This window comes from Elaeis guineensis, chromosome 3 (genome assembly GCF_000442705.2).
Source record: "Elaeis guineensis isolate ETL-2024a chromosome 3, EG11, whole genome shotgun sequence".
NCBI lineage: Eukaryota > Viridiplantae > Streptophyta > Magnoliopsida > Arecales > Arecaceae > Elaeis > Elaeis guineensis.
In genome coordinates, this window is record NC_025995.2 from 103132321 (window position 1) to 103159820 (window position 27500).

Consider the following 27500-nt stretch of genomic DNA (forward strand, 5'->3'; position numbering starts at 1 on the left):
TAGACAACAAACGGCCCAGATTAATACAGTCAAAGCATTCTAAAATTAGAAAAGTGTGCTTACTCAGAGAATTCTCTAAACCAAGATCTTTGCAGGCGAAATACAAAATTGAGGTCAAGATCCTTGAGGGTAGTTGTCTCATCAATCTCTGCCTCAGCCTTGTCAGTTGTTCGACCATGAGATGAACCTTTTAGGTCAAACCGCCTATGTATGCGATACTCTGAGCAGAAAAGGTTGCCCATTACAATGAAACGAACCTGTTTTCCAGCCACATGCAAGCATTGTAAGAGCAGAGAACAACCAATGCATGTAACAATCAACTAATACAGAAAAGTTTTAAGAACAGCTGATGTAATAAAGTCTATAAATTTCTGTTCAACATCTACATACCTTCTGCCCACCTATTGGCTTTACACAGTGCACGCCATAGAACTTTGTGACTAGTGAGTTCTCATAATGACGAACGTGTTGGTAGTAACTCGCCAACATCCTAATAAGCACCTGTACATGAAATATAAAGGAAATGAAGGACACAGCAACCGAATTCTAATTCAATCCTAATCCACATGTCAGCCAAGATAAACTCAACCAGATATAATTAAACAAATTTCGAACTCCAGATGTTCATTTGCAAGAAAACATGCATCGTCACATTTTGCAAGTTGATCTCAAAATCTGTTGCACACATTTAAAAAAAGAAGCAATCCAAACTCATTGATTGCATCTCAATTGAAAGCATGTAAGCAAAACAAAAAGGCTCTAACCTGTAGAGTTAATAGGATTTGGAGCATCAAGCACTGAGGAAAATAATGGAGCTTGTTTCCACAGAGAGATTGCAATACCATATTACTAAGGTACATCCAAAGTTATATTGCTCATATAGGTAAGGCAAAGCATACCCATTTCACTAATTGCATCAATACTAATGGTGGCAACCATAGCCAATGAGCCTTATCCCAACTAATAGGGATCTGCCCCATGAATCATTATTTATCAATCTTCCTAATTAAGGGCTTCAATAGTAACTCGACACGGGGAAAAACCCTAACCAAAAAGGTAAACCTATTTTCAAGTTGATTAAAAGAACTTAAGAAATGTGAATATGAATATAGATATGCTTAAAAGAAACATACAGAATGAAAATCAGTCATCTAACCTTTACTTCAGATTTTTTCACTGTCTTGATCATGAATCTGTCATCCTGGGTCAGATAGAAGAAACTGCCACTCTTCCCAGGTGAAGATAGTTCCCGCAATGCATCATCACCACAGATAGCCAGCATATAATCCGCCGGATCCACAGAAAACAAATTTCTCAAGTGTCTGGAAGCCAGAAAAAACCCATCATTCCATACACCAAGCCAAAACCAAATGAAACGACAAAAACTCAATTAGATACATTTAATGTCTTATACACATTGCACCTATCAAATTGCCTTCATATCATGGATGGAGGTAAAGCTACCTGAAGACCATGGGACAATAATCCTTCCATCGAAACTCAACAGATTGGTGGGGTGGAGTAATCTTGGATCCCTCAGGGGGAAACCTGGTCCAGAACTTCTCCCTTGGATCGAAATCCGCTTGTCTAAGCTCTCTCATCTGAGTCGAAGCTGGCTTCCCAACAGAGTACCTGAAACCCAAAATCAGTTAACTACAAGAAACCCTTCCTCAATCCAATTATTACAAATGCCTAGTGGGCACTATAGGGAAAAAGAGACATTGCGCCATCCACCTGATTCCCAGTTGAAGGTTTAACATGAGATCATAGTTCTTGTGGCCTTTGGATATCGTCTGCCCGGGCTTCTTCACCTCCCCGACGGTCAAGCAGCACGGGCTCCGGCGCCGCTGCCTGGCTCCGATGCCCCCACCGCTCGAGTCGAAGGAAGTCCCTTCCCTATACAGCATCGACGCCTCGAGGGTGTCGATGATGTCGCATGTGATGTCCCCGGCCTCGCCGTCCGACTCCCAGATGCAGATCCTGGGGAAGTTCTTCTCGGCGGCGGCGGCCGCGCTCACCCTCCCCGGCGCTCCGTCCACCGACGACCTCTTCCTCGAAGTCGGGAACAGCGGCGGCAGCAGCAATGCATCGTCCAGCGGCGAAAAGGGGCTCCTCCTCCCGCCGGCGATCTCCTTCGGTCCGCCGGCGAGGGCGGCCGGGTAGAAGGTGCCATTGAGGGTCTTTGGCTCCCCTTTGCTCCAGCTGCCAACGTAGCAGCTGCCGTCGGGCCAGGTGTAAACGCCGTTCCCCTTGGGAACGCCGTTCTCCCACTGGCCGTCGTAGCGGTTGCCGTTGGCCCAGATGAGGACCCCGCTGCCGGAGATGACACCGTTCCGCCACTCCCCGATATACTGGTTCCCGTTCCGCCACACGTACCGGCCGTGCCCCTCTTGGAGGTTCCGCCGCCACATCCCCTCGTAGTAGTCCCCATTCGTGTACAGCTTGCTGCCATACCCGTGCTTCCGGTCCGCGATCCACGACCCCCGGTACGTGTCGCCCTCCGAGCCGGTGAACGTCCCGAAGCCCTCCATCCGGCCGGACCGGAACTCCCCTTCGAACGTCGCCCCCGACGGCCACGAGAACTTCCCTTTGCCAGCGGCCTTCCCCCGCCGCCACTCCCCCTCGTACATGCACCCGTCCACCCACAGGTACTTCCCCTTCCCGTGCGGCAGGTTCCCGACGAACTCTCCCCTGTAGAGGTCCCCGTTTAGCAGCACCTTCTCCACCGCCGCCTCCTCCTCCACTCCGCCAGTGGTCGGCGTCACCCGCCGCCCCCCACCCTGCGATCTGCTCCTCGGCTGGTGGTGGTGGTGATGCACTACGGCCACGGACGTCACCGCTACCAGCGGCGCCGCCGGCGACGGCTTCTCGCCTCCCTCGTCCTCCTCCTCCTCCCCGCCTCCTCCTCCTCCTCCTCTGGTGGTGGCGCTGGCGTCGCCCTCCGCGCACAAGCGCCGCATTCCCCCGCCGCCGCTCTCGAGCCCTAATCCCCCCCAACCGGAACTTGCATTTCTCCAGATCCCTCAACGGCAACTCCCTCGGCTCGCTCTCTGACCTCCTAAAAAGAGCAAGAAATCAAACCAAACCAGGGGGCCAGAGAACTATACCAGAAGATTAAGTGATGGAAAAAGATAAATCTTACTAAAAAAAAAAAATAGAAAAAGAAGCACAGAGAGAGAGAGCCGGACTTTTGCTTTGCGATGGTTTTACTTTCGCCTTAGCCTAGGGAATGTTGCAAGGGATCTGGAGGATGCGGGAGGGTGACAAAATAAAATATTATTTTAAGAGGAGCTCTTTATATTTGAAATGCCGAATATGCCCTCGGGGTCCAACGGTTGAATCTCTGGTATCATCGCGACGCGACGGGGAGCACAAAGACGGATGTCTCGTTCGCTTGCCGCCTGCCGGCATTTCGTTGACGGATTCCGCCTCACCGCTCCATCTCCCTTCCGTTTTCGCCAGTTTCCGAAATTGCCCTCGCGTCCCCTGCGGTCCCGCGGTCACCGCGTCGTGCTGCCGGGACCCACACCGCGCTGGTATTACAGTGTACACCACCTCGGCACCAACCAAACTATTGACCTGAAATCCCTTCGCGGCCCAACCAGTGTCCCAAAAGGGACACTAAACCGCACCAGCTCTCCCGTGCCAAAATGGCTAGAATTAGTTTGGTGGAAAGGTTAGGGGCGCTATTAACGGTAATATTGAAAAGGTTGTGGAACGCGCCTAAGTTTGGACTTCTGATTTTGTTGTTATAGAATTAAGTGGATGGCGGATTAATGTTGCTATTATTGGGTAGATGCGACCATTTCGGGGCCGTATGGATTTTTCTTATGATATTATATGTCTTGTTTACGTGTCAATTATAAGTAGGTAGTACATATATTTTTACTCTAGGTCTCCTTCAGGAAATTATTATCTTTGATATGCAACAATTTTTTGAAATGGGTGGGGAGTTGGGAACAGCCACACTTGAATATTTTTATATAACGAGAATAATTGGAGATTTGGATTTTGGGTTAGATTAAATGATATAGTGTAATGATCATCATCTCCGTAACTTGGTACCTATTAAAGTTCATTAAAGTGATATGATGGCCAAAAGGGGAAAAGAAGTTATTGGGAACATTAGCGTTTCAATCGAATGTAAAGCAGGTCCACCAGAAGTGGGAAGAGATGAATGTGTTACGGGGACGGATATGGAAAGTTTGTGTTATGTCATAAGATAGATACTTGTGTTGTAGAAGGCTCAAACACAACAACTTGTAGGATGCTAGGCTTTGGGACCTTCCATATTTGGTTAGGAAACTATGTTGATGGGAAAGCGACAGACCTGCAACGCTCTCATGCGTTTATACATGTTAAAAACTAATTATTATACAAGTCTTCGTAAAACATGTATGATGACATTTCAAAGTTTTGCCGACCGCTCCCTTTCAAAGTTTCGGTTATATAAAACTGATATCTTGCACATGGAATATATGTGATTAATCAAAACATTCATGTGTGGAAGAGTGAGTATGTGCAATAAAAGAGGCCTATTTTATTTGAGAATACATTTTTTTTTTAAAAAAATTGGAATAGTAAGATATTGGTATCCAAGCAAATGGGGTTTATCTTGAGAAATTGAGATGCATTCCTCACAAGTCATGTTGCCACCATATTTTGATTATAGCACATTGCATGATCATATTTTTAGTTTTCTATGTAATTGCCATTTATAGCTAAATTCACCATAAATTTCAGTTTTCCTTTTTTTTTTTTTTTTTTTAAGAGAAAACATCAAGCTCATCTCCTTATATATTGAGATGGAATATGTATGCGATGAATACTACCATTTACGTGCAAGACTAACATGATTTGTTGGCATCATATCGATCTTGTCCCATGCAGATGGAGCATTGTGCAAGCATGGAACTTTGTCTTGGTCAAAACTATTATCTAAAAGATTTAAATAGTATTCTTCTTTTCCGTATAAGAAAAATTACATATCATGATTGTTGATAGCTTGTTAGGTAATCATGTTTTGACCACCGTAATATTGTTTAATCAACTTATTTTTGCATCTCTATTTAATTTGGCATAGAAAGCATAACATAAATATAGACATGAAAAGGCTATGCATAGGCACTTCTGTAATATTGGTGAAGATAAACACGCATGTGTATCGTATGCTAGTGGGGGCGACATGAAAAAAATCAAAGAGGAGGAACCTTCTAAATGATATTCAACAATTAAGATGAAACAGGAGGAGGAGGATAGAGAAGTTATTTACAAGACATGATATCCTAATTATGTCAACAACTGATATATATTTTATATGATTATATCCATCACTTTTAGAAACGAACCTAATTGAATCTTACAACATCTTTAGTTATTATTATTCTTGATCGGCCCAAAATATTTGAAAAGCAATTGAAAGGTGGAAAACAACCAACCTAACCCAACATAAATGGTGGAGATTGTATCTTTGAAAGGATGATTCATCTTTATTATTATTATTTTTTTTTTTTTTCAAACACCAATAGTGGGATTACACATTGTAAAGATTTCAAAGTACTCTAATTTTTTGCCTTTTATCTACTACGTCGATCTTGAAGCGGATAGTTTGCAAACCAATGGATAACATTATAAAAGAAGAGAAACCATTCTTTCTTTCTTGCGAAACATACTATCTGAATCCAATTATATATGATAAAAAAAATAGATACATTGTTGGAAACAACTAATTTGATTTGTCATGTGTAATGACCAGAATAACCACAAATCATAGAAAGGAAAACAAAAGAAAAACAAATATTGTACATGGAATTTACGGGTGTAAACACATAAATGATGATTGAAGTGAGGTATAAGCCAGGTGAAGATTGAACATTCAGAATAGCAAAGATACACAAGTATACCTATAATCACTGTTATTAAATCCGATCCGGCCCTATCGGTTGGATCGAAAATCCGATGATCTGACCATAAGATTGGACCGATTACCTCATTGGACCGTTTATACTTAAAACCTAGTCAAATCTATATGAATCGGTCGATTGGACCGCGAACTATTTGATCTGACATAATCTGATTGAGCTCTGGGTGATTTAAAATTTTACTGTTTATCTATTCTCCCGACTCCCTTTAACTTCTCAAGTTCAAGATGACCCCATCTTCCCCTTCTTTGATGACCAAGTCGGCAACGGCGACGACATCAGCGAAAGAGGACCGAGCAACCGACGATGATGGAGATTGAGAACGAGCCGACGAGGACAACCAGAGCCTCCTTCTCTGATGAGTAACCGCCGCTAATCTTTTTTCTTTTCAAATCTCCAGTGAATAGGGCTCAGGATCGATCCCTCCACCTCCTCCTCCTTCTCCATCTGTGACCTTTGGCCTCCTCCTCCTCCTCCTCCGCTCGACCCCGTCTCCCCTCCTACTCCTTCTCCACCGTCCGAAACCTCCCTCTGCCTCCTCCTCCTCTGCTTGGCCCCCTCCCTCCTCCGCCTCCTCCTTCTTCATCCGCAACCTCCTCCCTTCGCCTCCTCCTTTTTCGCTTGGCCTCCTCCTCCCTCCTCCTCCATTCAACCTTTCGATTCAACCATTGATCCGACGGTTGGATCACTGACCCATGGATCCGATGGCTTGTCTAGATTAAAGCTCGGATCGGGTTTAATAAATATGCCTATGATTAAGTTTAGCCATGGTTTGAATATTTTTTAATGCTAGGAAAAAAAATTGGCATGACATGCTTTTGATTTTGTATATCCAATAATGTCCTCTCTTACCATATTCATGTCCCAATATAATAGTATATTCTTGCTAATGTTTTTTTTTAAAAAATTTTCAGTATTGTTTTAATCATATACGAGTACTTTCGAGGAGACAAGACTAATAGACAGATAAGCTTGTAATTTTTTTTTGTCGAGCATACAGAAAACATGAGCATGGCTATAGCAAAACTGGAGCCCCATCGCCATGGTGAAACAAAGTCTCTTAAAAAAATCTATACCTAACCAACTGTGCACTTAAAAGGAAGGGCACCAAACTAATCATGGAATTGGTTCTCTCTCTTCCAAATCTTAAATCTAGCAAATCTTTTTAATTCTCTGGCCTTGTACCATGATAATAAATGAAATAAATATATTGTTTTTATTAACATTTGGTTCCGAATAATGGACAATGAGGAGACCATACCGCGTCTTGATTGTTCCTCTCTCTAACCAACAATTTGTGATGTTGGATTGGAGATACGCCATATGCCGGATTTTTACAGTGTGGAGATTTAGAAGCAAAAACAGTGTTAAATTTAATATATAAATCATATCATTTTGCGATTTTAAAAAGGAAAGCAATAGCATAATATGGTTATAATTAGGTTTAAAGTGATGTAGATGCGCGGCTTTCAGAATACAAAGATAAACAAGTAATAGTATCATTTAGGGGACTAATGGAAGTAAACTAATTATCTTAATGGTCCAGCGACAGCACCTCTCACGTAAAAGTTCAAGAGAATAAGTGGAAATAGATAGGATGACAAAAACATCCAAATTTATGAGAAGGGGAAAATATCCTTATCATTTGCAGTACAATGCTTTGTCCATGACCATTTTTCCAAAAATAGTGATCTGGAACTTGTTTGTTTGGACTCTTTCAATTTGGCCCACGGATGACATTGGCATGAATATTGGTACATTATTTTATATTCGCATTTTAAATAGCAACAAAATTTAGTATTTTTTTCTAAATTTAAATGGCATTTCTAGACATGCAAATTAAGAATTATCATCGAATAATTTAGCATTTTTCTAAATAAATCCAACAAAACAATCGTTATCATAAGAAACAAATGGACTGGATCATCAGAGGGCCAAACCCTGAAATGGGCCTCACGAGCTCGTCTCATCATAGTCTGAACTGGGCTTTTCACGGGCCGTATTGAAGTGCGGCAGGAGGACCGTGTGCATCAAATCTACAACATAATCCATAACCATCTCTGGCCTAACCTAAACTCCTATAGTTTCGTTTCTTCTTAATAGTCAAAATGCACGTGTAAAGCATGTTAATACTACTAAAAGTTTTAAATATAGGTTTTTTTTTAAATCACGAATTATATACTAATATATTTTTTTAGAAATTATTTTAGATTAATTTAACATTATCTTTTTAATGTAGGTTAGTTCACATTTGACTATGACTAATAAATCTATATAATTTGGATTTTGGTGGAATTATGGAAATCCCAAGTCAGGGAGAATCTCTTTTGGACTCCTCATGGTACAACAATATCATAATCCGTTTCTATAGGACCTTTTTTTTAAAAAAATCTAATTAGAGTTATTATAAGAATTGAAATTTGAAAAATTTACTATGGTTTTAGTCTAGTAACAGGATCTGGCATTGTTTAAAATTCTCGTAAGTAATCTACTTAGAGTTATTATGGAAGTTAAAAAGTCAGGAAATTAAGTTACATTTTATACATTATGTTGCGTTGAACCTTCGTATCATATTGTGCTTGGACCCCTACTACTTGTGGGGGTGAGGTCTAGCCGAAAATCCGAGATCCCAAATTCATTGTACACTACCCATAATGTAGAAAATTTGACGTAGAGAGCGCATTGTCTCGTTCAATTGGACCATGTAGCTACTGCTTTTCAACGCATATTTAATGCCTGTAGTTTTATTTTTTTATTTGAAATTTTTAATGACGAAAATACCCATCTCCTTTTGAAAAAATTATAATATTCTGTACCGATATTAAGACATTCTACATCAAAATTATGACTTTCTGCATAGGATATCATAATTTTTCTATCGGATGTCATAATTTTGGTAGGGATATTTTCATCATTTAAAAATTTCATAAATTTATCAATGACGAAAATACTCTTCCCACTTTATGATATCTTGTAAAAAAATTATGATATATGGAAGCCATAATTTAAACATAGGATGTCATAATATCGGTGTAGGATGTCATAATTTTTTCAAAAGAAGAGAGATATTTTCATCATTTAAAATTTCAAACGAAGAGATAGAACTGTGGACATTAAATGCGCATTAGAAAATGATGGTTATATGGCCTGATTGGATGAGACGGTGCACTCGATGTCAGATTTTCTACGCCGCGGGCGGTGTACAAAGAATTTCGCTATACTCGCTATCTTATCACTCTTATCCCTGCATCCTTCTTGGGCCCTGTCAACCATACTTATGTTTGTTGATTTTGAAATTGGGCTGGGCCCAACTGAATTGCCCAACCCAAGCATGAAATTTAACAAGTCCATCCATGCAACTTTCAAGAACTCTTGCTACCACCCATTTCTTTCTTCACTTATCATTTTTCATTATTGTCAAAAAGCATATCCTAAACAGCCTAAACTCCTCCGTCTCCTCCCTTCCTCTCTACAGCCCCCCCCCCCGCCCTCTTTCTCTCTTGTTAAATTATTATTATTTTTTTAATCTTGCAATGCATTTCATCGGAAGTATACATGTGACAAGGTCGACAAAAAGAACCCAATATTTTTCCCTTCATTGTCCAAGCTCTTTCAAGTCAGAATTCGTTGACCCAACTACATCAAGTCCTATAGCCTGGCCACATAGATCTTCCTCTTAAATATCACGTGATCGTGACCATGAGTCCACGACCCAAGCCGGATCACGGCCCACCAAGCCATCCATGACGCTGGTCTTCTTCTGCTATGCTAGTAAATCCAAGGCAAACCCGGTCCACTTGAACCCTCTTTCTGATCCAGAAAAAACCGGCCCGCTGTCGGAGGAGTACCTATATAAGTACGCACCCGCGTAGCCGAGCCGGCGAGGCAGCAGGGGTATAGGGTTTCTTTCTCTCTTTTTTTCTTTCGGCCGACACTCGTGAGAGAGAAACAGAGCGCAATGGCGCAGTCGCTGGAGCTGCTGCTGATCCAATTCTTGATGCCGGACAACGACGCCCGGCGGCAGGCGGAGGAGCAGATAAAGCGGCTGGCGAAGGACCCGCAGGTGGTGCCGGCCCTCGTCCACCACCTCCGCACCGCCAAGACCCCCAACGTCCGCCAGCTCTCCGCCGTCCTCCTCCGCAAGAAGATCACCGGCCATTGGGCTAAGCTCCCGCCCCACGTCAAGCACTCCGTCAAGTCCGCCCTCATCGAGAGCATCACCGTCGACCCCAGGTCCCCCTCACCCCTTCTCTCCTCCGATCCCTTCTTTCTTTCTTGAATTCTTTCTCCACTTCTTGATTCTTAAATCACCAGGTTCTTGGGAGATTCTTGATTCGGTCTATGGAAACAAAGATTTTCACTTTCTTGGTAACGGTTTTATCAAGATGCGACTCTTTTTTCCTGTTGTTGATACTAACAAACGAAGAAATTAAAGAAAAAGGATGTCCTTTTTGTCTGTTGTTTTTGAAACAACATTGAAAAGGAGATGTATAAATGTATAACCTTTTTCCTGAAAATGGTAGCGAGGGTTTATTCTCATTTTTCTTTAGGGGAGCTTGCTTGCTTTGTCACAAGACGTTCATGATCTCGTTTTATCGATTTTGTTGCAGCCAAAAGTTTCTTGGACTCTGTAGTTTTAGATGGCAAGGATTGGTCGAGACATTATGATCGAGATTTAAATGCAAATTTGCTAATCTAGTCTAATTTGATGTCATCTTATTGATAAAATTTGATGCAAGCGTCCGACTTAATTGTCAACGAGAAGGATCTTGCTTGCTTCCAACTTTCTAGCAAAACTTTGATTATCTTCAAAACGGTTATGCAAACTTAAATTCCAGAGTTGTTGATGGATTTAAATGAAGATGTGGAAGATGCTATCATATGAATTAATATTTATGCAACACCCAAAAGTGAACAGGGTATTTTTTTTCCCTTTCTTTTTTTCAAACTTTTTTTAACAAAAAGGAGAGGAAACGAAATTTGACTAATCTGCAGGGGAATCCTCTATATGAAATGATGAGGACATAAATCCTTACAGGACATCTTCTTGTCCAGGGATACACTGGCACACACTCGCACCAGGGCATGCCGACCTAGCACCATGCCATTGCCACCTTACCTGTTAGGCATTCTCATAATATGTGCCAGTCATGTGCATATCAGAATGGATGGCATTGTAATCCATGTAGGAGCCTCCATTTTAATAAATCATCAAAGGTCAGAAAACAACATTTAAGACATGTTTGGATGTCAAATCAGCTTATTCATGGTAAAACCTTGGCTTCTTTAGTCTTCTTATTCATCACGTCCTAGAATGAAGATAGATACTGTCTGTGAGATGGAAGATACTGCAGATAACCTTCCAGACATAGCTTAGTGGGTAACTAACTTTGGGAGACATGGAGGCAAACAATAATGATCCGCAGAAAAAGCAACTGATAGTTTATTGCCTGAAATATGTAGAATTGGCTCATCTGGATTCCATTCTTATGCTTAACAGGTTCCAGCTAGGTTATCAAGTGGGTTGGCTTAGGGGCTTACATTTATCTCTTATGAACATGTTTCTTATATTGTACCTATTCCTATATGTTACTTCTTTTTGATTCTCTCTTGCTATGGGGAATTTCTTTATGGTTCATAGTCTAACTTCTTACAGTCTGAACCCCAAACTTTCTCCATTGTTGAATTTTCTGGAGTAAAATTGTCACATTAATTTCGTACCCCAAAGGAATCACCTCCTTGGACATAATTGCAATAACCATAACCATAGGCATAATCATTACTTTAGCAGGCTAGTCTTTGTTTAGGAACTGCCTTATCGTCTTTTCAATAAATTCCTTTTTCACTGATTTTGCATATGCTGCTTTAATCCTTCCTCTCACAAGAGAACTTGTCAAATCCTAGTATTCCTTGGTATTGGGCCCCAGTTACCTTGCTTATGCATCATTAGATTTGGAAATTCGTCACTTATTCATCATTTTTCACCATGTTTCTCTTCTATTGGCGCCTTAACTTTTTTTGGCCATAACTAAAACGTTTCTTGCATTGAATTCCATCTTAGTTTATGTTGATGTGTAGTTACTTGAGCACTTACTATATTTTTTTTGAAGCAGAGTGGTTTCAAGGTTGCAATTATGTATGATTAGGTGCATATTATATTTTAAAACAGCTCGCTGCATCTCGTTTATGTATGTTATTGTGGAATGCAACATGATACTCCATGATCATATGTGTGCACTTTGTCTGTTTATGATTTCTTTTCGCTGTTCTATATCAAGATAGAATAAATAGGTTGGGATCACTCTGGTTTCTCCAGGCAGCTTTGTACTTTATGTGTACTGTTGTTATCTTATTATCGTCTTTGTTCTTCTCAATTCCTTTTTCAAGCCACTTGAGTGCAACTCATAAAATGGATTAGGATTGGATAAAGATAATGCATTTGTCAGTGTTTAATCAATGAATTTGTTGTTTCCTGCAGTTCTCCAGTGAGGCGAGCAAGTGCCAATGTTGTGAGTGTCATTGCTAAGTATGCCGTCCCAGCTGGGGAGTGGCCTGATTTATTACCTTTTCTTTTCCAGTGCAGCCACAGTGCGCAAGAAGACCATAGAGAAGTGAGTGCATCTACAAATTTTCATTGTGCCAACTAGGTTGTTATATGTTATGACATTTTTATAATGTACATAGTTTATCTTTCTTGTTGCTTCATTGGTATAAGAATTATTGATGAAATAATAGGTTCTTTGGAGCCTAATTTTTTCTAAAAAAGGAATTTTGACAAAAGAAGGAACTGTTTAGATAAACTTTATTCCCATGGGCATGCTGGGGTTATCAAACCATGACAGCAATAACTGATTCCATGGAAAAAAAAAATTCCACTACTTTTAAATGTTTTTGTTCCCACATTTTGAGTGAGAGGCCCTGGCCCATGTTTTCTTCTTAACTTCTGCTAATTTACTTCCATGCATTCCTTTTCTTACATCAGCCCCTTCTTCACCATCTAGTACCCTCCAACCTGATCTTTCTTAGATCAAGCCCACTTTTTTCAATCTTTCTCATTTCTCCCATGTCCGTCGCTGCTTTTCCAGCATCCAAACCCACCATGATCATGGACTCTGGTAGCACTATGAATACTTGCTGCCTCTCTTTCTCTCTCTAGATCTATATGGGGTTAGGCTTGCATTGGGAGAGGCATGTAGCTCTTGTTTACCATACAGTATGGTGGATTTTTCCTCAGTTCCAAGCATGAATCTAGCAAAATCTCATAGAATTCTAGTTTCTTTATGAATACTGATTATAACCTTTGAGTTGGGTGATATCTTTCATTCCATAATATCAGAAATTTCTTTTCTTTTATCGCTGCTTTTCCGGCATGAAGTTGTATGAGAGATCTTTTTTTTTTTTTTTAACCTTTGATTGAGAAAAATCTTTTTATTAATGGATTTTTCTTTTATGAACAGTCATCGTAAACATTTTGAGTGGTTAATATTCTTCATTTGATGAGACCAGAAATTTCTTTTCAGTTATTGCTGCTCTTTTGGCATGGAGTTGTAGGAACGAGAGTGAAAGATCTTTTTTTTTTTTTTAAAAAAAAAGAGAAAATGCTGTTCTTAATGGATATTTACGAGATACTAGGAGTACATACCCTGGTACAATTTTAAATGCAGATATAAAATATATATTAGACTTAAAAAGCAATCTTTTCTTTGAGCTATGATGAACTTCAAAATGACAATTATAGTGTTGCTGAAGTTACCCAAATTATACATGTTATACATGCCAATTTTAACTAAACACTTGGTGAAAAATGCATTCTCCTGTGGATGTCTTGTCATGACAAATGGGATCTTGTTGCAACCAAACACCAAATGTTGAAAATCCCAGAACTAAGTTTTTCCATGGAAATCTGCTTGCGGCATTGCTCAATTCTTACAATTTTTTAGTTTTACAGTATCTTTTGCCTACTCACCCAGATTGTGTTTTAAGGACTTAGAATGTCCATGTATGTTCCTATGTTCTCGAGTGGTTATCTTTGTGCAAAGTTTGTATGAAATGCTTCTCTTATCTAAAAAATTGTGGAGTCATCCCAAGAACAGTTTTTAACTTTTACACTATTAATCTAAAATTTGTTTGAGATTTTAGGAGCATCCATCACATCCATTATTTATGTTATTAAATAGTTGGTACCATTGGCACGAGTATTTTATTTTTCCAGAGTAAGAGTGCAAGGGAAAAGCACCTTTCCTTTCTACTCTTCCACCAAATGGATGTGAAGGTTGAAGAATGGTGGAGTGATGATTCACAAACAGAAATGTAGTTTTGAAGTAATGCATCCCTGGGGATCAGCTCCAACATGATGTTTCTTAAATTTCAAAGGACATATGAGAAGCCTTGAAGATGATTCATTCCTTAGATAAAAGTGTGACAATAACATCCAAATTGTTTTCTAGAATATCTAAATATATGCCAGGAGATATGTTACTATTTCTCCATGATGGTATGTTTCGGATAGTGTTTTAAAAGACAAGTGGGTCGACCTGCTTAACCCATTGCTAGATAACTATTTTAATTCAGGTCAAATGTCTAAATCTGCAAGTTCAGTAAGAACCTGTTATAACTGTTGATTCGAGTGGTTCAACCATTTGAACCACCTGAGTCAGCAGATCATTTGAGTGGTTTGGTCAAGTTTGGGGAAAAGTCAAAATGCAGAAGCATGTAAACATAGTAGCTGATCCATAGAAAAACATAAAAAGAAACAAAAGATTGATTCGATCATCTAAGCTGCAAAAAAATTGACAGTGCTATACTGTCCTCCTCCTCTCTTCCCTTTAACAAACTTAACTGCATTGTTTGGACTTGATGGATAAGATTCTTAACAGTTGCTTGGAAACTGTTAGAAACTTTGAATATATTTTTATGCATAAATTTTATGCTGTCGGGACTTGTTTATCATCTGTTTCACTAGATCTAGTTTTTTTCTTTTGAGTGCCAGACTATTCAGATGCCCTAGTTCCTATCAATTTATGGCTTTGCTTTATTTTCTGATATTGCATTTCTGGCATGAGCATTCTTATGATTTTATTGTGCACCCTATATGCTAAGGGCATATTTACCCTGAAGAATGAATTTGTATTTGTATGTTTTGCATCCAATTCTTCTGTCAAAGTTAGTGTTTATCAGTTTATGATCTAGAATGTTCATTTAATAACTTGGTATTATTGTTTGTCATTTCACTGTATCTCTTAGTCTTCTAATTATTCATTGATGGTTTGTTTGTTTTGCTCTTCTGGTTCCATGCTAGGTGGCTTTGATCCTTTTCAGCTCTCTAACCGAAACAATTGGCCCTACATTTCAATCTCATTTGTCAGATTTACAACCTATTCTGCTTAAATGCTTACAAGATGAGACTAGCACTCGTGTGAGAGTTGCTGCTCTAAAGTGCGTAATTTATTTTATTTTTTTTCATACATGTATTGTTTCATTCTTTTAATGTAATATAGCATGCATGGGTATCTCTCTCTCTCTCTCTCTCTTCAAGGCTTGAAATAACTTATTAGCAAGCAGTGTTTCTTACTCTATTTTTTATCTATCAGGGCGGTTGGGTCTTTGATAGAGTTTATCAATGATGGAGCCAATGTAGTAAGTCAGCAATTTGCTAAAATCACATATTTCTTTTATAAATGTTTTCTTTTTAAAAAAGTTCTCCATCATTAATTCTTTGCTTCTTGAAGATGGATGATGCATATACAGATATACAATTTGGTTTGGATTGTGTTGCAGTAGGCAGTGGTACTGTGAGGTGGTATTCTGTGTAGCATTATTTAATATCACTCTATCTCCTTTTTCATTGTTATTTAAGCATAATAGCTCATGATTGTGGTGTTCTTTGTTGTGCTTATAGAGATGAGAGGACATTTTTTATCTTGTTCACTTATTTTATGGATTTAAGGTGCCAACTTGCCAAACATGTAGAAAAGTTGAGTTTCTTTATGTGCTTTTCCTTATTGGGTTAGCTGATACTCTGATTGACTTGGCACTAAGCTTTGTCGTACCACCCTGCATGGCGTGTACCATATTGAATCGAACCACATACCAGCACCACAATAGGATTTTACCAGTACCGAGATGGTGAGCCTTGCTTGGTACAGTCAGAGGCCTTCTATTTATTCATGTCAAAGGATTTTCCAGCCTGTTAAACATCCATATAGCTTCTTAGATATCTCCAAAGTAATCTTTGCTTGTTTGAAACATCTAGATTTCTTCATGTTTCCTAACTTTCTATCAGTCCACTTTTATTAATCGAGTTGCTGATCATTTTTATATCATCTCTCCTGGAGTTCACCTCCCCCCGTTTCCCTTATTTCAACATCTGTGCCATCAATCATGGCAAATTTCTGGGACTGGTCTTAGTCTATTGCTTTTGCTACTGTTTATTCTTTTACTTTGATACCTTGCATAGGCTGTAAACTGCCCAAGCAGACAACCCTTGACTTTGATGTTTCTGGCATTGTTTCATGATTTCATCTGCGTCCTCTGGTCTGGGACAGTTTTGTTGTTTAAACTTTGTTATGCTAATACTTTCAAAATGTGGAATTAGAAGTTCTGCTATATTTGTTGTCTCTATCTTCATTTGTTTGTCTGTGGTATCAAACAGGCTTATTGGGCTTGGTTTTAGAAGTTCACTTTTCAGTCCATGGTCAGACTAATTTATTATTTTGCAACTTTGTTACCTAGACTCGCATCCAGCTCCAAAAATCCTTGTTAGATATGTATCCAAGTCGAATACATGTTAGATACTGGGATACTTATGAAGTTTTTGGTTCTCAGTTTTAAAGTCTGGCAGAGAGTTGAATTATTCCAACAATGAGTTTGACCCTCCATTTTGATGCTGGAAATGAGTATTTGTTCATTTTAGAGATTGGTCAATGGTATAGGTATTGGAATAACTTTGTAAACTATCATTTTTTTTTCTTAAATCCTTAAGCTAATTGGTAAGTTTGAATGAAAAATATGCATATTGAAAAACCTTAACAAACAATATCTTTTGAATGTTTTCTTTTTTATATTTAATGAAACAATATGTAAAGGTATGGCTAAATAATTTACTTAAAATCATTGTTTATAGATCTTGGTAAATTAAGAGCATAAAGCTTAGTTGATTATTTATGACAATGTCTGTGGTGAATAAAGCAAGACAAAATCAGCTAAGGAGGTTCGTAATTTACACTATGGACCAAGGAAGATGCCTCGAGGGGGCCTTGCATGTGCATAGGGTTTAAAAGGAGAGATTGGAATGGCAAGAAAACATTTGCATCCACTTTCTGTTTGAAAATTATATAATGGGATAGGCATCTATGGTGAAACTGGGCATGCAGCGATCCCTTAGACTTCATGCTAGAAAATGTTATGCATCTATTGTGCCAGAGTGCAACTAAACTGTACCTATTTATCATGTTTTATGGATGCCATTGTGCCTTTCACAAGCCTTGCATGCTTTAAATACCTACAGACCTGCCCTCAAACTTACCACCTCCGAAAAGTGGGAGGTACCAATCATTTGGCCAAGCTCCATCTGGTAATCTGTATTACATGATACTTCGGCAGATTGTTCTTGTTGCAAGCATCTTTTTCTTTTTTCTTTGTTGGCTAGATCTTTATTATGATTCTGGCTCCTGATGGTAAGTGCACTTCCCTTTTTTCTCTCCTCTTGGTTGCCTTCATCACCTTATTGCTTTCCCTGATGTTTGTTAAATGCCTACTACCTTCAAACACTCGAATAACTCTTTTCTTCCTGTTGCTATATTATTAAATGGAACAACATATTTGTCTCTAGCCCAATGCACAATTTTGTGTCTCCATTGTTTAAGTTTAATATTACTTGGCTAATGAAAATCCACACAGCTTAAGTTAATGGATAAGGGTTGATGATTCTGTTTGTTTCAGATTGCATGCCATCAAACTCTTGGTGTCTTAATCTAATTATCTAGGAATGTAGGTGTAACTGATATACATTTTTCGCTACTATTTAAACTAGTTGAGATTTATATTCAGATTCAAAAAAATGAGCTGTTTGATGATTTATGCATCAGGTGGTAGGTTTAATCCAAAGCTAATATAATAATTAGTGTCTAATTCTTTAGCTGCTATAGTATTCTCTAATTAGTTTTGGGGACTGCGCATGCAAATTTCATGATTGTCACAACTATGAATACAAGTTCAATATGTTCACCTACTTTTATATCAACCAGATTTCATATCTGCCTTCCTTTTGTAGGTAAAGCTGTTTCGAGAATTTATTCCTAGTATTTTAAATATCTCACGGCAATGTATTGCTAATGGTGAGGAAGATGTTGCTTCTATTGCTTTCGAAATCTTCGATGAGCTCATTGAATCTCCTGCTCCACTTTTGGGGGATTCTGTAAGATCTATTGCACAATTTTCGCTTGAAGTTTGCTCACGTCAGAGTTTGGAATTAAACATACGGCAGCAGGTTTGATGGAGCATAAAAGTCATGCTTCTTATTTTGTCAGATTTTTATATGTTATACCACAATGACTAAGTTCATCCTTTTGACTATTTCAGGCAATTCAGATAATATCATGGCTTGCAAAGTACAAAGCTTCCTTTCTGAAAAAGCACAAACTGGTCATACCTATTCTGCAAGTTATGTGCCCTTTACTTACAGAAACATCTTCTGGGGAAGAAGATTCTGATCTTGCAGCTGATAGAGCTGCTGCAGAAGTCATTGATACAATGGCTATAAACATACCAAAACATGTGTTTCCACCAGTTCTTGAATTTGCTTCTATGAACTTTTGTCATATTGATCCCAAGTACAGGGAGGCTTCTGTTACAGCATTGGGTGTTGTTTCTGAAGGTTGTTTTGAGTTGTTAAAAGATAAGTTGGAATATGTTCTAAATATTGTATTAGGAGCTTTGAAGGACCAAGAACAAATGGTAAGAGGAGCAGCATCATTTGCACTGGGCCAGTTTGCAGAACATTTGCAACCTGAGATTTTGTCTCACTATGGCAGTGTACTTCCCTGCATTCTAAATGCTCTAGAGGATCCATCAGATGAAGTAAAGGTAACAAAAATGCATGATTTTGGTATCACTTAAAAAAAAAAAAAAGCTATTTTGCTATAATAATCAAATATTCTTTATTTTGCAGGAAAAGTCATACTATGCCCTAGCAGCATTTTGTGAGGACATGGGTGAGGAAATTCTTCCTTATCTGGATGCTCTAATGGGAAGATTAATCACAACTCTCCAAAGCAGTCCACGTAATCTGCAAGAAACATGCATGGTCATCCCATATTCCTGTTTATTCTATAACCATAAATGATGTTACAAATCTCAATCCAATTGTCCAATTTTCTTTGCTTTTCTTTTTCAAAAGTTTTATTTTATTTTATTTTTTGGCAGTCTGCAATAGGCTCAGTAGCATCTGCAGCTGAGCAGGCTTTTCTTCCTTATGCGGAGAAGGTTCTTGAATTAATGAAAAGCTTTATGGTTCTTACAAATGATGAGGATTTGCGCTCACGAGCTAGGGCAACCGAATTAGTTGGAATGATTGCAATGGCAGTTGGACGTACAAGAATGGAACCAATTTTACCTCCTTTCATTGAAGCTGCACTTTCTGTGAGTGCCATTTACATTTTTTTTTTTAAAAAAAATTGGTTCTAATAAACTTTCAGTGGATGGTTGATAATTTATATATTCTCAGGGTTTTGCATTGGACTTTAGTGAGCTCCGGGAATACACTCATGGATTCTTCAGCAATATTGCTGAAATATTAGATGATGGTTTTACACAGGTAACACATTTCTTCTTTGTAGCCATTTCTCTAAATGTTCTTAATATATAGTTATCCTTGAGATAACATAATGCTGCATGTGCTTTGGTACAGTACCTACCACATGTTGTTCCTCTAGTATTTTCTTCATGCAATCTGGACGATGGGTCTGCAGTGGACATTGACGATGCTGACAGTATTGACAATGGCTCTGGGGGTGTGTCTTCAGATGATGATACAAATGATGAGCCAAGAGTTCGAAATATTAGCATAAGGACAGGGATCTTGGATGAAAAGGCAGCGGCAACTCAAGCTATTGGCTTGTTTGCACTTCATACAAAGCATTACTATGCACCGTATCCGCTTGATTTGGGAAACTTCTTATAATTAATTCATGCATTAAGTTTATTTTGTTTCCTTAATCAGCATAAGCTATTTGGAGGAGTCAATGAAGATTTTAGTTAGACACTCTGGATATTTCCATGAAGATGTGAGGCTTCAGGCTGTGATAGCTTTAAAACGTGGGTAACATTTTTGGCAAGCATCTCCCAATGTTGTCACTACTATACATTTTCTGCCTGGAAAGTATTCTAGTACTTACGTTCATTAGGTACCTTTCTACTTATGCAAATAACATGGTCTTAGGAAAATTTGATGATCTTGAAGAATGAGTATGTTTTAATAAGAAACCTTATGTACATTTTGAAGATACATTACATATGTTTTCTTGGTTGTGTATTGTGTATCCTTGTGGGATTTTAATATTTTATGTTCCATGGATGGTCTCTTTTGCTTGCATTTCATCTGTTCAGAATTTGGATCTTGTTCTTACATTATAAGGTCTAGGCCTAAATTCTATGTGACTGATTCACAATAAAGCTAGTGCTCAAGTATTCCATGATCTTGCATCTGATGTTGAATTGTTTTTGCTTTTGTGTCCTGCAGTATTATATATATTTAACTTTTAAATATCAGAAACCTTTTGCTTACAAGTTAGACAATGTTCTTGTGGTTGTTATTTTGGTATGTTTCACGTGGATGAGTTGGTGGAATGCTCAAATTCTCTAAGGTTTGCAGCACTATATGATTCAGTTTTAGGTTTCAATGACTTTATAAATGGTCTATCAACAAGAATATGTTTATATAAGTTGTTGCTGTTTGTGCCCTAATGACCACTTATTCATCTATAACTGGTAAAGATTTGAAAGTGTAATGTCAATATACTCATCTTCATGTTTCTAGGGGTTAGTGCGCTGGCACAAAGCACTTGTACTAGAAGCAGTTTTGGTGCTATGAGGCATTATGAAAAGGTTTTGCAAAACATTCTGGTTGATGTAACATTGGGATTGGCACATTATGATTCGGTGATCCGACATGACATTAGTAGTGCGTAAAGTGAAAAATCTAGGTGGCCCTGAGCATTGGTCAGGTTGGGTTAGGTCGAAGCATGATGTCAAGACAAGGATTTTTGGCCCAAGCACAGCTTTGCCTAGTTTCTTCACTTTGAGCCAGTCCAGTCTGAAAAAGAAAATTCTCAGGCTTGGTCTTGACTTTCTTGGCATGAGAAAACACTTAGGTATGACACATACAAGGGAAATGGAGCTTGGCTAATAAATGAAAGAACAAGGGATCATAAAGAGAGGTTGAAAGAGGGAGGAAAGGTGGAGGAAAGTATATTATTTGTTGGTTGGTTTGGGGTTCTGCGGTGAGGCTGTCAATGCTATGAGTGGCTAATAGGGAGGAAGAGGGAAAAGAGGAAACACAACTGGAGGTTGGGCTTCTATTGCTTGTGGTGGTAGTGGCCATGTTAGAGAGAGAATGAAGGCACTAGAGGTGTACAGTAGCCTACGACGTGGCGCTTTGCTTGAAGGTACCTCTTAGTACAAGGGACTGCCGTCCCATTGCCTTCCACCTTCAGGCTGCAAAGGGGAACTGATGACTCCGTGTGCATGCACACACCGTGCGCCCGCGCGCGCGCACACACACACACAGACACAGAGAGAGAGAGAGAGAGAGAGAGAGCAATGGTGCATGGCTGCCCTTCACTTCGCAAGGAGAGGGGTGAGGATTCCTTTCCCTCACTCGCATATCTGACCCATAGATCTAGTGCTAAATCAGGGGCAGGGGTTTATTCAAGGCTTTAATGCCCGTATAGGGTAGGGGGCTTTTTCAGTGTTTTGATGCCCACTTTACCTTGTGTGATCCACAGAAACCCAAACATTAAATCCTGCAAGTGCCCCAAACATCAGGATGAGATAATATGTGGGGCATGCCATTCCGTAGGAAAACAAGGATGCTCCCATACCAACTACCATGAGATCTGAATTTTTTTTTTTCATGCTTTCCTTGTATTCTTTCTACATCCTATGTCCTCTAGAAATTTTACAGGCAAATTGATGAAATTAACATCCAGCGGGCATGTGCGCGCACGCGCGCACACACACACGCAGAGAGAGAGAGAGAGAGAGCAATGGTGCATGGCTGCCCTTCACTTCGCAAGGAGAGGGGTGAGGATTCCTTTCCCTCACTCACATTCCGACCCTTAGATCTAGTGCTAAATCAGGGGCAGGGGTTTATTCAAGGCTTTAATGCCCGTATACAGGGGTAGGGGGCTTTTTCGGTGCTTTGATGCCCACTTTACCTTGTGGGATCCACAGAAACCCAAACATTAAATCCTGCAAGTGCCCCAAACATCAGGATTAGATAATATGTGGGGCATGCCTTTCCATAGGAAAACAAGGATGCTCCCATACCAACTACCATGAGATTTGAATTTTTGTTTTTCATGCTTCCCATGTATTCTTTCTACATCCTATGTCCTCCAGAAATTTTACGTGCAAATGGATGAAATTAACATCCGGCATTTAGAAATTTGTTACCCAACATCATCAGCTGGCAGTAAAAGAATTTAATGTATATGCATTAGTAAAATTACTCAGTCACATAAACATTAAACACTAAGATTTCCCAAAGAGCAATTAATATTTCCTTTTAACTCTTTTACTGTTAGAGTTAATTAAGACTTGTGGTCTTTCTAAGCTTATCTTAGAAAGATCTATAATTTCCTGGAGCTTTTCTGTTATTAATCCCTTTGGCTGGTACCTCGCCCCCAAGGGCTTGCGCTTTGGGAGTTTCAGGGTTCAAATTTTGGGTATTCCTCAAAAAAAAAAAAAAAAAAAGGGTCTTAGGTGTCATCATAAATCATTTCTAGAGTTTCTTTTTTGCTCCATCTTCCGTCTTGAGATAATTCACCAGGCTTGTGTGACTGCCTAGCTGTGAAATGCAGAATTATCTTCCTTGGATCTTATTTGCAATCTTCTGAATAGCGTGCTGATTGACAAGATCATCTAATATTTTTGCTTCCTCTTTCTCTTGCAGTTGTTTTATTAAGGCATAAATTTGTTTTATTATCTGTGTACAACAAATACCAGAACATGGATCGTAGCAGATATGAAGGGAATTGCATTTCATCAGCCATTGGGACATGAAGAAGAAAATTAACCACATGCTCCATGTGCTCACATTGATTCATGTGGTCTGTTAGCTGCTTATCATGCACATCGTATTACTCATTTTCCAACTGGAGACATTTGAATTGGCAGTATTTAACATTTCTTATATTTGGATGAACACATTTAGAGTTGCAATCATATGAGGTGACAGATGAAAATACTTTCTTTAAGTTAAAAAGGAAAAATGTTACATGCCATTTTCCAGGGCAGTTTTTCATTAAAACAACTGTTTACTTGTGGCTTTATGTGTTAAGAATGCAGTTTGATTGTGTTCACATACTCATGTGCTTGGAAGCAAGTATCGACTTGTTAGTGTTGATATTTTAGTTGTCCTTTTGTCTTGAAATTGTGGACGGAACATGCCATTTATGGTAGCATCCACCATATTGACATTTTTGGATAAAGATGTTCTCATATTATCAATGTTTGTAGATGATATTTTACTTCTGGTTAGATCCTCTTACTTTGAACTCTTACCAATGACTGTCAGTTGTTATTGGATACTTGATCTGCTTTTCTAATTGTCTTTCCTGATGTAATACTTATTTTGTGATTTTATATTTATTGCAGATGTTTTGACAGCTGCACAGGCAATTCCTTCGGGACACACTGTGAGTAGCAAATTCTGGTTTTAGATATTTAAATTTCTGTCTTCAGCAGCATGGACATTGCAATCTTGCTGTGTTTCCATATATTTGATCCACATAGTGGCTTGGGTGTACCACTCCTTGTTTAAGAATGTTTCATTTAAATATTCTCTTTATTGTTTTCCTTTTTCTTTGAGATGGGGTGAGGGTTAGTTATTTGAGAAGGCATGACTGCAATTTTGCGGCACTTTTCAGAAGGTTGGATAGATGTTGGTTAGCTGAAACAGTTCAGATGGTACATGAAAGGCTGTGCATTAATTCTCGATGAAATCCAGCCAAAAGCACAAATTATCATGGATGAAATTTTGTGATCTAAGTATACAGTTTTCATACCTTGTCTTCCAAATAAAACCCTTCATTAGTTTTTGGCCTCCCTTTAGAGTAAAAGGAGAGATTAGAGTTAGAGAGCAATTTATGCTCACTTTACGTCACTATTACATGCCATCCTGTAAATCGTGAGTGGTTAGGTTTTACAGAAACTCATTTGGCACTTTCTGAGTGCTTTTTATGGCTTGTATTGTTTCCTGTGGTAGTGTATGCTGCTTTAATGATCCATATCTTTCAAGATGAACTCTAACACATTCCGGTGGGCGATCCATGACCCAAAACAAGGCACCTTCATTTTTTTCTTACTTCTAGGGTTTATAGAACTGTGAAACAAGGATGATAACTTATTTTCTTTTCATGCAGGATGTTTCAGAAAAACAAAAGGAAATTCTTGGTAAATTGCTTTATAGTTGACTGTACTACCATATGGGGTTTCATCAATGTCGGTTTTCCGGCTTTTCCATAGGTATCCTATGACATTTCTTTCTCTCTTTTAAAACATATGCAGATGCCACGATGAATATCTGTATCAAGACCATGACAGAGGATGATGACAAGGAAGTTGTTGCTCAAGCATGCATGAGCACTGCAGACGTCATGAAGTACTGTGGTTATGCTGCATTAGAGTCCTGTGAGCTTAATTTTGTATTGGTATCATATATTGATTATTTAAAATGTTAAACTGGTTCGAATAACATGAAAATAATGAATAATCTTATTTCAGATATACCTAGGCTTGCTGAGGCAACCCTGACACTTCTACATGGGGAATCATCTTGTCAACAAGTGGAGTCTGACACTGATACTGAAGGTGATATCGATCATGATGAAGTGCTCATGGATGCAGTATCAGACCTCCTCCCTGCTTTTGCAAAGGCTATGGCATCCCATTTTGAACCTATTTTTGCCAAGTTATTTGATCCCCTCATGAAATTTGCAGTTAAGTTTTTATTAATTTCTATGCAAAGCATTGCTTATTCTCCTTATCTGCCTCTCATAGTATCTATCTGTAAATTGATAAAATCATTTTCTTCATTGCCAACAACACCGAGAACTCTCTTGATATTTCCTTTTTAGAACATTGACTGAATTTATAAAATAACTGCAGAAAGTTCCACACCCCCCCCAAGATCGAACAATGGTTGTTGCTTGTCTGGCTGAGGTTGCTCAGGAAATGGGTGCTCCAATTTCTGCTTATGTTGATGTAGGAAGCTTGCTATTCATTTATAAGATGTTTAGCCATTTTTTCCATTTATCTGCATGAATTGTTTATGGTTACTTTCGTGGTCATAAATTATTATCAGAGAATAATGCCTTTAGTACTGAAAGAGCTTGCATCATCTGAGGCAACCAATCGGAGGAATGCTGCTTTCTGTGTTGGTGAGATCTGTAAAAATGGAGGTGCTCCCACACTAAAGTATCCTTCACAAAGTTATTTGTATACAAGTTCTGGGGATTTCTTCCCCTTTTGTATTTTTCACCTTTTGACACCAAAGTTATAATTGCCATAGCTCAAAACTGGTTAGGATTTTCAAAGTTGTGTATTTCCATCAAGATTGTGATACTCCACAGTCATTGTTTACACAAATGCCTTCACATCCTAATGTTATCAGTTTGTCAGAGAATGTTTTCTTTCATCTGGTCTAGATATTATGGAGATATACTTCGTAGTCTTTGGACATTATTTGGCGAGTCAGAGCCAGATGATGCTGTAAGAGATAATGCTGCTGGAGCAGTTGCAAGGATGATAATGGTGCAACCCCAATCTATTCCTCTCAACCAGGTTGGAATCATTGAGTTTTTCTGCTTGAAAATACTGCTTCTCTTGGTGAATGTTGCTTTGAGCCTTCAGTTAACTTTCTTGTGGATGCGTCTTCGTTTCTCAGGTGTTACCAGTATTTTTGAAAGCTTTGCCACTAAAAGAAGATCGTGAGGAGTCATTAACTGTCTATGGTTGCATTTATAACCTGCTCTTATCTTCAAATGCCCAGGTACCTGTGATTTTTAAAACTTCATCCGAACTAGATAACCTGTCATGCAATTTAGAAACTTATCCATTATTGGGTTAAAACAGATTCTTCCGCTAGTGCCAGATGTGGTCCAAATTTTTGCTCAAGTTGTAGTATCTCCTGCCGAGAGTGATGAAGTTAAAGCGCAGGTTGGCATGGCTATTTCTCACTTGATATCAGTCTATGGTCAGCAAATGCAACCTGTCCTGAGTGCTCTTTCACCTGCACAAGCTAATGCATTAGCAGCTTATGCAAGTAAAAGGTGACAATTGCGCGGACGGTAAAGCCCTTTGTCCTTATTTATGTTCTGCTGTGAAGGTATTGATTTGGGTGAAACTCTGCTCTGAACCATCAAAAGATTTTAGAACTGTTTTAGTCATGTTGCCATGAGAACATATAGCAGGATCAGAAATTCTGACCGGCTTCATCATGCTCCTCTTCATGCTTCATGCGTTAGTGGACATTGAGCTGGCTGGAAGGAGGAAAATCCGCTCTTCAACATCGTGGTCGCATTCGAATTTTTGGTCGTGTCCGGCTTAAGCAACACTTATATCTTACCTTTATTTTCAGTTTCAGGAGTTCCAGCTTGTGGTCATTGTTTTATCTTAGTCTGGGTGATGTGCTGAACATATCAATTTTTGCCATTATTCTTTATTGCCTTTTGAGATTTTTTATTTAGGTGGTGATTTTTTTTTTCTTTTGGTCTATAGAATCAAAAGACCACAAATCCATGTGACGGGTATTGAGTTTTGTGATCAGTCTGTGTTTTTGCCTCTGTTTGAGATTTCTCTATTCAATTTTTGTTGTATATAATTCTGTAATCAAAAAATTATAAACTATATTTTTTTTATATAAATTGTGTTGTTTCTGACTCTTTGCTTATTTCCCCTTGGTTTTGATTTCTGTTGGGCTTGATACCAATTGAATTATATATATATATATATATATGAATGTGTATACGTGTGTATCTCTCTCTCAATGTATGTATGTATGTATATATATATATATACATACATACATACATTTAGAGAGAGAGATACACACGTATACACATTCATATATATATATATATATATATATATGTATGTATATATACATACATGTGTGTGTGTCTATGTATGTACATGCGTGCTCGTATATATGTATGTGTATGTATGTATACGTATGTATGTGTGTGTGCGTGTGCGCGCGCGTATGTGTGTATGTATACATACATACGTACATATTTATATGTGTATGTATATATACATATATATGTACACACACGTACATATGTAGAGCCATCAATCTAG

At 38.7% G+C, this 27500-nt stretch overlaps 2 protein-coding genes across 3 annotated transcripts in view; one reads left to right on the top strand and one right to left on the bottom strand.

Annotated features, from left to right (window-relative positions):
* LOC105041315 (phosphatidylinositol 4-phosphate 5-kinase 2) overlaps nucleotides 1–3254 on the bottom strand; it is a 5088-nt gene extending 1834 nt beyond the window's left edge. Inside the window, exons 1-6 of one of the 2 annotated variants that reach the window (XM_073254185.1) lie at nucleotides 3189–3254; nucleotides 1735–3058; nucleotides 1465–1632; nucleotides 1157–1322; nucleotides 391–501; nucleotides 64–257 (exon numbers count right to left, since the gene is read on the bottom strand). In XM_073254185.1, the coding sequence (XP_073110286.1) occupies nucleotides 64–257; nucleotides 391–501; nucleotides 1157–1322; nucleotides 1465–1632; nucleotides 1735–2960 (1865 nt within the window). In that variant the 5' untranslated portion in view covers nucleotides 2961–3058; nucleotides 3189–3254. Of the gene's footprint in view, nucleotides 1–63; nucleotides 258–390; nucleotides 502–1156; nucleotides 1323–1464; nucleotides 1633–1734; nucleotides 3112–3188 lie in introns of those variants that run through there. The other variant, XM_010918237.3, reaches the window with a different exon arrangement.
* A 6555-nt stretch (nucleotides 3255–9809) lies between these two features.
* LOC105041314 (probable importin subunit beta-4) lies at nucleotides 9810–27090 on the top strand. The gene is made up of 20 exons (XM_010918235.4): nucleotides 9810–10154; nucleotides 12400–12532; nucleotides 15220–15356; nucleotides 15512–15557; nucleotides 18193–18408; nucleotides 18501–19004; nucleotides 19090–19224; nucleotides 19344–19559; nucleotides 19645–19734; nucleotides 19828–20069; nucleotides 20146–20234; nucleotides 23796–23836; nucleotides 24563–24593; nucleotides 24708–24830; nucleotides 24924–25138; nucleotides 25308–25403; nucleotides 25504–25616; nucleotides 25847–25982; nucleotides 26086–26190; nucleotides 26274–27090. The coding sequence occupies exons 1-20, from the start codon at nucleotides 9880–9882 to the stop codon at nucleotides 26472–26474; spliced, it is 3144 nt and encodes a 1047-aa protein (XP_010916537.1). The 5' UTR covers nucleotides 9810–9879; the 3' UTR covers nucleotides 26475–27090.
* The last annotated feature ends 410 nt before the right edge of the window (nucleotides 27091–27500 follow it).

Coding starts and splice junctions, on each gene's coding strand:
- LOC105041314 (XM_010918235.4), top strand. CDS start 9,880: ATGGCGCAGTCGCTGGAGCTGCTGCTGATCCAATTCTTGATGCCGGAC. Junction 25,983..26,085: donor AATCTATTCCTCTCAACCAG/GTTGGAATCATT, acceptor TTCGTTTCTCAG/GTGTTACCAGTATTTTTGAA. Junction 26,191..26,273: donor TCTTATCTTCAAATGCCCAG/GTACCTGTGATT, acceptor GGGTTAAAACAG/ATTCTTCCGCTAGTGCCAGA.